The sequence below is a fragment of the Moschus berezovskii genome, chromosome 21 (assembly GCF_049115385.1).
Source record: "Moschus berezovskii isolate FMDL1 chromosome 21, NW_MosBer_1.0, whole genome shotgun sequence".
In the NCBI taxonomy this organism is placed as follows: Eukaryota; Metazoa; Chordata; class Mammalia; order Artiodactyla; family Moschidae; genus Moschus; species Moschus berezovskii.
The window spans coordinates 69,435,251-69,446,080 of record NC_142480.1 but is presented as its reverse complement, the minus strand read 5'-3'; the positions used below and the strand labels follow the sequence as shown (position 1 = coordinate 69,446,080).

The following is a 10,830-nucleotide window of genomic DNA, read 5'->3' as shown; positions in this document are numbered from 1 at the left end:
CAGTTTTACAATAACTCTATTTTCACTGGATATTCTATGAGATTTCATTTTATTCTGTGCCACTTTAATAAATGAAAGGTGGAATACTGGTCTAATACTATAATGGGTAATGTCCTTATCTATTAGTGAGGTGAAACATTTCCAATGTCATTTTCCATTTGTGTTTCTTTTTGTGTTTGTCACCTGATAGCTTTTGCCCATTTAGTTTAGAGAAGTTTTAGTTTTTCTTCATTTTGTAATAAAAATCTTCATACTAAAAATCTTCCTACTAAATTTATCCACATTTTAGAACTTTGAAATAGCTTTGAATTTTCTCACATTGCATCCTACCCTGTAGCTTCCCATTTTCCTGCATTTTGTTTTCTTCTCTCTGATTTTATGTCAACTGTTCTTTCTTAAACATTTCAGTTGAATATTTTGCCAATTTATTTTGCGTGTAATTAAAAAACTGTAATGTTATTGCCACTAATATCTCATTACAGTTTAATTCTATTCAGGTCTTAAGTTCTTGGCATTGCTTAAACGAGATCATTTGCTTTGTATCAGATGATAGGATAAATGAGATGAAGTTGCTCAAGTCACCCGTGAGTGAATGATTTGGAGAAAACTATAAAACTAATAAATAAGCTATAAAGAAATAAAATATCCTAGATCCATGCACCAATTTTGAGGCTCAGCAAAGCCTTTTTGGGGGACAGTTCTCAACTGCAACGGTGCTGTTACATTCAAAGGGCATTTGCTATTGTCATCTAAATAACTGAAGATTGGCACGGAAGCCCAGTACTCTCTGACCCAAGGAGTTTACAAGAAACTCCTTCTGAATCTCTGGAAAACCTAGCCGCATGGATAATGTGCCAAAGATCCCCTGTAGCCAGGACAGTCCTGGGGTGGGGGCTGTCATCCCAGAAAATATAGCTCTGCGCTGGTGGCGGGGAATGGACTTGTGAATTCATCTCCTCTTCTAGAATTTCAGCTTCTCAAATGAGACTGAATTGGACCTGGAGAGGAAGTTTCACCTTGCCCTATGACGTAAAAGAAAAGAAGGGGCATTTGAGCCCAAATACAGGTAAAATTATGGGTAAGGGTTATGAAGCAAGTTCCAGTCTAAACCAAGGTATATTTGGGGAGTGAGATTCTTGACCATGGTTGGGGCTGAGCCATTGCAGGAGCGACACAACCGTAACAGGCCGCTAGGTGGCAGATGAATACCACTTTTACCGTGTACCCCACTGCGGCACTTTATCCAAGAGAAGGGGGTCGGGATTTGGGGGCCCTGGATCCTTCCAGAACAGTAGAGATGCAGCAACGGTGATGGTCCCCATCCCTGAGAAGATAGTGGTACCTTCAGGAACGTCCTTTTGAGCACTCTAGCAGGGTCAGGTGCTCATGAATATCTTCTTCGAAAACTCTTTGGTCCCCTCCCTCCTACACCAGATCCTGCACCCAACCAAGGACTGACTACAGGTTATTTAGTACATCAGCCAGTTTCCAACTGACTTCCCTTGTATGTTATGACTGACGCTTCCTCCCAGGAACTTCAGTTAGACCCCGGTGTTATCCCCCGTCTTCCCCATGACCCATTGCGACCCGCATGATCTCAGTTCAGTGAAGCCTGGTATTTCCTTTTCCCTGTTATATTTTGCAGGCAGCATGTTTCAAAATGCCCATGTCAATGTGTTGATTAAACTCACGGTTCCCTGAGCTGATGGACACACGCCACCCACAAGAATTGACCAAGACCCCTTTGTTCTCCCCATGACTAACAAACCTGGTACTTTGATCTGCAGACAGATAGACGGTCGTGGCTTTCCACATAACCTTAAGAAAATTTTCTGCTTCAGATTACAACCTTATTGTCTTGGCAATGACATGTCCCACTTAATTGATCTACTTGAGCCTTAGACACTCACCTTCAAAATGGGAATAATGCCTACTTTGAAAGACTACTGTAGGGAATCAAGAGGATTAAAAACCTCCTCTTGATTCACCCTCATTGATGTGTGAAGCTTTACTCTTGCTTTAATGGTACATCCCAACTCCCACTGCAATTACTGCATAATTATAACACATGTAACACTGTTTTGAAACAGTTCTGTGGTATCTACTATTACTGGAAATTGTCTTGATGTTCAGCTGTATTTGGAGAGTATGGTAAAACTTGGCGCCCAGTACCTAGAATAAAAATGAGAATAAAGACAAACACTCCATACTATGCTGAAATTATATTTATATATAGATATAGATATTTACTTTTCTGCAGACAGCTTTTACTAATGAGTCATTTTAACATTCAAAGAACAGCCTATTTTGATGCTACATAATCTGTACCAGAATGAGATGGATAGCTTCTCAATTCATTTCACAAAGCCAGCACAACTCTGATACCAAAACATAACAATTATAACACAAAACAGAGAATCACAGATCTCAGTTAAAAATACAGATGCCAAAGTACCAAATAGAGCAATACCAAGTTGAAATCAACACCACGTGAAAATGTACAAAGCTTTGGCAGATACAAAAACAAATTGAAATCCAAACTTACACACACAGAACTTGAACAGAAACACCAGAAACAAAACGTCCCCCCCACCCCACCCTGTCAGTGGCCTTAGGCCGGGGACCCAAAGGAACCATGAGATATCTGCTAAACAACATTAATGGGGAGGAGGGCTGCTGGTGGGGTCGTCGGTTTTATCATCAGGGCCAGACTCATCCTCATCCAGATCTTCAGACTCACACTCTGCCAGTGCTTCATAGTACTGGTATGGCCAGCACCGTGGATCTTTCTTATACAGCCTGGCCAAAAACTTCAGGACAATCATCTTGCTGGTTTCAAGGAATGCTCGGGGGCCCCAGAGGAACTCATGCTCTTCTGGCTCAGTAAAGGGGATTCGCCTGTACTCCAGGTACTTCTCCCTTACAAACACTTCGGTGATGAGCTTTTTTGTATTTCCGAAGAGACCATGTGTCTCCCGGATATTCAGCCCTAATTTGCACAGAAAAGTGAAGATCAGGTCCTCCCTGACACAATTGCCTTTCATAAAGATGAGGCTCAGAACCACCATCAGGAGGCCTAACTTGGGCCTGTCCAAATAGGATGCACCTGTGTCACCCTTTCGACCCTTGTTGATGAGAATATAAGAGTGGTTTTTGGGATCAATTTCCTTCAACTGATAACCAAAAACACACTCCAGCTTGTAGCTCGCACGGCTGATGATTTCTAAGCACTCATCTTTATATTCACGGATGATGAATTTCACCATTTCTGAGCGCTTAATGGGCACCTTGGCTTGGTCCTTAACCAAGAGGAACTGCACCAGTGCATTTGCTCGCTCATCCAAGGGAGACAGTGGTTGAGTCTCCAGCTTGGGATCACATTGGGTGGCACCAAATCCCTGAGCAAAAGTAGGCAGCTCAGAGATGATCAAGGACGAAGGGCTAACTGGGCTTTCCCAGAGACCCAGGGCCCTTGAGGTGCTCGGGCCCTCCCATGCACTCAGGGCCCAAGAAGTGCTGGGCCCTTCCCAGCCACTTAGGATCTGGGAGGTACTCAGGCCCTCCCAGCCACTCAGGATTCGGGAGGTGCTTGGGCCCTCCCAGTCACACAGGAATTGGATGGGGGTTTGCACCTCCCAGTCATTCAAGTCTAGATTTTCCCAGTGCCTGGGGGCCTGCCAGTGACACATGTTCAGCATCTTGCCACTGCTATCCCCCTCTTCTGTATTCAGATGCTTCTTCTTCCGGGTGGCCTTGCCTGAGCGACGTGGCGGCTCAGTGGAGGTCTTTGAGGCCTCTTGAGTGATGGCCATCACCTGGGGGCCAGCTGCTGTTGCCATCAGGATACTGGGTCCTGCCTTGGATGCCTTTGAGGAATTCACATTGGGCTGTGGAACCCATGGGATTGCAGGCAGGGCCTCAATGCAGGCAAATGGATCCTGCAGAGTAAACGGCAGTGACTTTGGGGCCTCTGAGGTGGCAGATGGGCCCTTGAAGGCATTAGAAGAGGCAGGGTGGAACTGGGAGGTAGATGGAAAGACCCTTGGGGTGGCATTAAAGGTCTCAGATGTGGCAGGCAAGTTTTTCCAGGGAGTCAGCAGGTGTGCTCCAGCAGTTGGCATTGCCCTGGGAGCACAGAAAGTGCCACCGAAGATCATCCGGTCCTTTAGAGGAGCCTTGCGTTCCTTTGAAGAGGTCCTACGATCTTTTGAAGAGGTCCTTCGGTCTATAGAAGAAGCCCTAGATTCTCCTGATGGAGTCATCAATGATTTAGCAGAGCCTATGGGAAAATTTGCCCCTGCTAAGGGGGCTCCAGGCTGGCCCTGCAGGGCTGCAGGGGGGCCCTGCCAGGAGGGCTGGAGTTGCATGGATGGCAGCTCTGCCTGCGAGCCCGAGAGCTGGGCCTGCTGGGTGGGTAGCTGGATTTGCAGGGCCTTTTGGGAGGTGGGGGCCCCCTGAAAGGGCTGCTCCAGCTGAACCAGTGGTGGGCCCTGCCTCTGGGCCTCCTGGGTGGGCAGGGACTGCCAGAATTGCCCCTGGGCCTTCGGAGCCTGCCAGGCCAGGCTGGCCTGGACTTGCTGCACTTCCTGGAACTCCATGGAGGTTGGCATCTCCTGCGGCACAGGAGGTTGGCCTTTTGGTGCCTGCCAGATGATGGGTGGGCAGTGCACAGCCTGAGGGGCCGACAGTGGGACCGGTAGGGGGGCAGGCATCACAGTCGGGGGCGCCTGTGGGACAGCAGGAGGTGCGGTCGGCATCTGCGGTGCTGGAGGGGCTGTTGGCACCTGGGGAGCCGCCCGAATTGGCGGGGCCGCCCTCAACTGCGGGGTAGGCAGTCGAGTTTGAGGGGCCTGACGCAGTGGGGGCGGGGGTGGCAGGGCCTGCCAGAGAGGCGGTGGGGTGGCCAGGACCTGCGGGGCAGGGCGGATGGGTGGCGGTGCCTGGCGGATCAGTGGCGGTGCCTGGCGTATTGGGGGTGGAGCCTGGCGAATGGGCGGTGGGCCCGGGCGGATGGGCGGTGGGCCAGGGCGGATGGGTGGTGGCCCAGGGCGCACAGGTAGAGGTGCCTGCCAAGTGATCGTCGGACCAGGCCAGGTGACCTGTGTGGTCGACCAGCCCAGGGGTGTGGCTGGCCAGCCTTGTGGTGGGGCCTGCCATCCCGGCGAGGTGGCCTGCCAGCCCGGGGGAGTGGCCAGCTGCGCCGGCGGGGCCTGTGGGCCCTGGGGAACCGGCGGAGGAGCCCTTATAACCTGTGACTGGATCTGCAGGATCAGAGGCTGAGCCTGTGGAGCCCAGGAAGCCATAGGCTGTGCAGGTGGGGCCGGTGCAGGCGGCTGAACTATTGGGGCTCCTGTCGCTGGAGGCTGGGTGATCGGAGGTCTCGAGCCTGCAGGATGGATCATCAGGACTCCAGGACCTGGAGGCTTGGCCATCGGGGCTCCTAGAGGAGGAGGCTGGGCCATCAGGGGTGCTGGAGGCGGAGGCTGGGCTATCGGAGCTCCCGGAGCAGGAGGCTGAACCATCAGGACTCCCGGAGTCAGAGGCTGGGGAATCAGGACTCCTGGAGCTGGAGGCTGCGCCATCGGGGTCCCCGGAGGAGGAGGATGGGCCATTGGGGTGGCCGGCGGAGGAGGAGGATGCGCCATCGGGGTCCCGGGAGGAGGAGGGTGCGCCATTGGAGTCCCCGGAGGAGGAGGGTGCACCATCGGGGTCCCGGGAGGAGGAGGATGGGCCATCGGGGTCCCGGGAGGAGGAGGATGTGCCATCGGGGTCCCCGGAGGAGGAGGATGTGCCATGGGGGCTCCGGGAGCTGAAGGATGCATCATCAGGACCCCCGGAGTAGGAGGCTGGGCCAGTGGGGCTCCCGGAGGGGGAGGATGGATCATCAAGACTCCGGGAGTCGGAGGCTTGCCCATCGGGCCCCCCAGAGGGGGAGCCTGGACCAACGGGCCCCCTAGGGATGGAGGCTGGGACATGGGCGCCACGGGGGCAGGCGGCTGGCCCTGCGGAGCCTCCCAAGCAGGCTGAGGTGCCTGCCAAGCGGCCAGTGAAGCCTGCAAATCAATCGGAGGTGGGTCCCAAGGGACTGGAGGGGCCCGCGAGGAGGCGGGCGGGGCCCGCATCAGAACCGTAGGGCGGCTATAGACCGCGGGCTTAGGGGCCTCCTCCGGGGGACTCGGATCTCCCAGATTCTTACTTAGCTGCGACATGTCCTTTTGCTCTGACAGCTGGTGAGCCTTTTCCTCCGACAGCTGCTGGGCCTTTTCCTCCAGAGAGAAGAGAATGCCTACGTGGCTGCTGAGAGGAGTCCTCCCTGCTGACTGGTGAATAGGAAGTGAGTGCCCTTAGCTCTGCAGCTTTCCGCAGTAAGGAGGAGGGGGGAAGGGGGCTCAATCCCGCCCCTTCCCCGCCCCCGACCACCACAAGTGGATAGTGCAGAGGGGCGTCTACCAGAAACCCTAGCCGATACAAGATCCCTCCTCACTCTATCCAGTCCCAAAATGCAGCCTTGTCAGATTCCCCATGGGTGAATTTTCACAGGGAAGTGACAGGAACAGATTTATGTTTTAGAAATCCCTGTACTGCAGCATAGAGTTGGGAACAGACCACTGGGAATATGGAAGGTATCCATGAGGGGGAAGATGGTGTGGTCTGAGCTCAGATACAGCAAAACAGGACCCAGAGGGAAGAAAAGAAAATACACACACACACAAGCATATATATATATCTAAAGACTCACAGTAGACAGCTATTATATTTTAATGTAAATGTGAAAGAGTAGGAGAAGTCTCAGGAAAGTGGATAAATTGCTAGCATAGGTGATTCTCACAGGGACACACTGGAGGCTCCTAAGAAAGAGAAATTGATGATTACTGGGTGGGACACAGGCATTTACAGTCATGTGGACCTGACAAAAAGGATAACCTGCAGACACTTCTGTATAAAAGCTTGGGATTCAGAAGAAAACAGAATTGGGTTCCAGATATTCTTCATGGAAATAGAGCTGCTGCAGGGGTCGTGGTGCAGAAGAAGAGTGAGATTTAGAGTGAAATTACTGAGGTAGGTCTTGGAGCTTGCAGGCATTTTCAGACACAGGAGGATACAGGACATCCAAGAATAGAGAGATAAGGAAAGAAACCCTGGAAGTTGAGATGTTCCAGACATCCATGAGAGATAGCATTTTTAGTATGGGGGGAAATTCCTATGGAGTAACTGGAATGAAAGAACAAGGTAGGTTTCCTGCTGCTTATTTTTCAGTTGCAGAGCAAGAAAGAAATTGTAACAATGACTACGAAAAAATGCACTAGAAAATAATAAAATAGGGGAGTGACTAGACCCACAGTTCATATATAGGGAAAACAGATAAACAGCATCACGCAGAACTGGGTGTGTGTGTGTGTGGAAATTTAGCTTAAAAATTAAACAAGCAATGTATTAACAGATAAAGTAGAAGGTATCAAATGTATTGAGTAATAGTATACTATTTCATGCTGAAAGGAAATGACAGCTCCTTTTGGATAGTTTCCTGGAAATATACAAAATATTAAATATCAAAGAAAAAAAAAAAACTATGAAAGATACCACAAGGGGGCAGATGAGAATGATGAAGGCTAAACCCACTCTTCCTGCAGTACTGTTAGCTGCTGCTGCTGCTAAGTCGCTTCAGTCATGTCTGACTCTGCTAGACCCCATATATGGCAGCCCACCAGGCTCCTCCGTCCCTGGGATTCTCCAGGCAAGAATACTGTTAGCTCAGTTCAGTTCAGTTCAGTTCAGTCACTCAGTCGTGTCCAACTCTTTGCGACCCCATGAATCACAGCACGCCAGGCCTCCCTGTCCATCACCAACTCCCGGAGTTCACTCAAACTCATGGCCATCAAGTCGGGAATGCCATCCAGCCATCTCATTCTCTGTCGTCCCCTTCTCCTCCCATCCCCAAACCTTCCTAGCATCAGACTCTTTTCCAGTGAGTCAACTCGTCGCATGAGGTGACCAAAGTATTGGAGTTTTAGCTTTAGCGTCAGTCCTTCCAATGAACACCCAGGATTGATCTCCTTTAGAATGGACTGGTTGGATCTCCTTGCAGTCCAAGGGACTCTCAAGAGTCTTCTCCAGCACCACTGTTAGCTAGTAGTCCTCAAAGGTAGTAATTTATGAATCCCAATGAAAGCATAAACACATGTCCAAGTTTATTACTGCCTTAAATAATGAAATGATAACTTGAGAGTGAGGTTTCAGTAGTTTTTCTGGCAATTGAAGGGATAAGAAATCAGAATTTTTATCCCCTAGGAGCATCTTCTTTTCACAAGCAGTAGTTCTTTCCTGGTTCCTGATGATGTGTAATGCCTCCATACTCACAGAAAGATGCTTCTGAAGAATGGACACCCCATATCTCATGGTTTTAGGTCCCTCTCATGGGTTGATAATAGTCCATAAAAAGGTTCTCAGTATGATGAGGTTAAGAACTGACTAATTCACTGGGGCCATCTGTCAACTGTCACCCTCATGTTTTCCTGTTATCAACCCTGTCACATACCAGTTGGTGGCTGTGGATGGCTTTAGGAAAATCAGTTTATTTTTCAGCCAGTTACATTTCTACCATCACTAAAACACACTTCTTCTTCCTCTAATTCTGATATATAAATTCATCAGAGATTAAGTTCTCCCACTAACCATTTGTTTTTTAGGATTATGATGGATTTAACCTTTGGTCCATCCTGCTGTGGGTCATCCCACAGAGTAAATGATTGCCAGCAGGGCCCAATTGTTCTCACAGAGGCTGGGGCTTAATGAATAGCACTGCCACACAATGTCAACTCCCACCAAATCCTTTATGTCAAAATCGTTTACCTCCACTTTATACTTGGGACTGATATGGAAGCCTAAAAAATGATCAGGAATTATGTGGGGGGTGTAGATGCCATTATAAATGGAAAGTAGTTAAAGTAGCACCTTTGGAACTCTTTGGTAATGTTACTGAACTATTTGAGAAAAATTAAGGTGTAAGTACCCAGTGATTCTGGTGGGTCAAGTAATGATGAGTGGATCGGGTTTTTTCTTCCCTGGAAAATAATATGCCTATTTTAGACAGTCACTGATCTCAGACCCAGGCCGCTTGACAAGCTAGCTACCCCAAAATTTCCTACTTCAAGTATCAGTCACACCTGAAGAATTAAGTGAAATATCGACCCTTTTGAGGGTTGACTGTTTTCATAAAAGCATTCCCAATAATGTCCTCACTCTAATGGATGTGAACTATAAGCCTTAAATAGGTCTCCATATAACCCCCCTCTTCTCCTTGTGGAATCTTCTAGATTCCCGATGTTCCCACCACCCTTTTGTGTGTATGCTCTCCCATTGCCATATCTCTGACCCAAGTGTTGTCAGATTCCCGTCCTTTCTTCTCATGAAACAGCTTAAAAATTGAAGGTGTATCAGAAAGAAAAGACATATACACAAAACATTCATTGAATATAGTTGTCTGTCTGCTTCTTAATCAGAAAGAACTTTCAGTATTTCCTAAGTATAAAACAGAAGGGTAACAAAAATAATGGAAAAGATTGGGGTAGGAGAAATGAGGAGACACAAATAGAAGTGGAAAATTAATTGCCAAATGAATGAAGTTTCTGTACGTTTCTTTATTGTCTGGATCACAGCAAGCATAGTATCTCCTTGCAGACTCGAGTCTTTTTTGTTCATTCTTGCACTCCCAGCCCATTCTGAGTGTTCGATAAGAAGCTAGTGGATGAGAGTGTAAGATTCGCACAAGAGGTGCCCATCTTTCATTCTCTGATAGCTTTAGATTTTGTGTAAATATGGATGCCAGTAAAATAATGTTAAGATTTTCATAAAGTCTAAAATTATTTATTTATGAAATGTCTTTTATTAAGGATTTAGTATGTACTTGACACGGTGCTGTGTTCAAAGAATCTGATGTCAGATCGTACAGATACAGAGGGATATGAATATACTATTTTTAGTGCAATAAAGTAGTTTGCACTGTTTAAAACTCATATTGATTATAGTCGATGCAAATAACTGAGTACTCACTTCTGCTTGGAGTGTGGGGGTGGGGTTGTGATTCTAGCAGTAGCAATGAAAAGGGAAAAAAAAAAAAACAAGAAAAAATCCAAAGCTGTAGGAAATTCATACATGTTTTCCAGATAGATGGAGCACCAAAGGAAAAAAAGAACAGGGTATGTCAGAATTACAGGCATTTGAAAGAAGAATTGCAGGGGGTTCATTAAAATAGTGTAACTGCTGTTTATTGAATTGCTATTATTTGACCAAATACCATCCTACAAGATTTCTACACACTGCATATTTCTCACAAAACCCACAAGTGTTTGGCCCCATTTTACACATCAAGAAATTGAGGCTTCAGATGGTAATTAACTTGTGGCAGATCCAGCAACTTACAGCAGAATCTGGAACTGAAACCTGATCTCTTTTTTGCCAAAAGGGAGCATTCTTGGCCCTTACAGTGGTGCTGCCAATACTATTTTTTTTATTTAAAATATAATTAACATGCCATCTTGTTGGTGTTTATTTGCTAAGTTGTGTCCAACTCTTTCCTGACTGCATGGACTGTAACCTATCAAGCTCCTCTGTTCATGAGATTGCCCATACAAGAATACTGGAGTGGGTTTCCATTTGCTTCTCCAGGTGATCTTCCTGACCCAAAGGTCAAACCCATTTCTTCTGCATTAGCAAGTGGATTCTTTACCACTGAGCCGCCTGGGAAGCCCCAGTAAACAGTTAGATACATAGATATACAACATTCTGTTAAATGAGCTTTGTTACCAAGTAGCCATCTGTCAAAACAAGATG

At 47.6% G+C, this 10,830-nt stretch overlaps 1 protein-coding gene across 1 annotated transcript; it reads right to left on the bottom strand.

Moving 5' to 3' along the window:
- Positions 1-2,283: 2,283 nt before the first annotated feature.
- On the bottom strand, positions 2,284-6,308 carry MAGEL2 (MAGE family member L2). Its single transcript, XM_055417526.1, has one exon. It carries the CDS (start codon positions 6,207-6,209, stop codon positions 2,658-2,660), a length of 3,552 nt encoding a protein of 1,183 aa, XP_055273501.1. The 5' UTR covers positions 6,210-6,308; the 3' UTR covers positions 2,284-2,657.
- Between the last annotated feature and the right edge of the window lie 4,522 nt (positions 6,309-10,830).

What these genes read in the sequence shown, in the direction of transcription:
- MAGEL2 (XM_055417526.1), bottom strand. Translation starts at nt 6,209, where the DNA reads ATGTCGCAGCTAAGTAAGAATCTGGGAGATCCGAGTCCCCCGGAGGAG.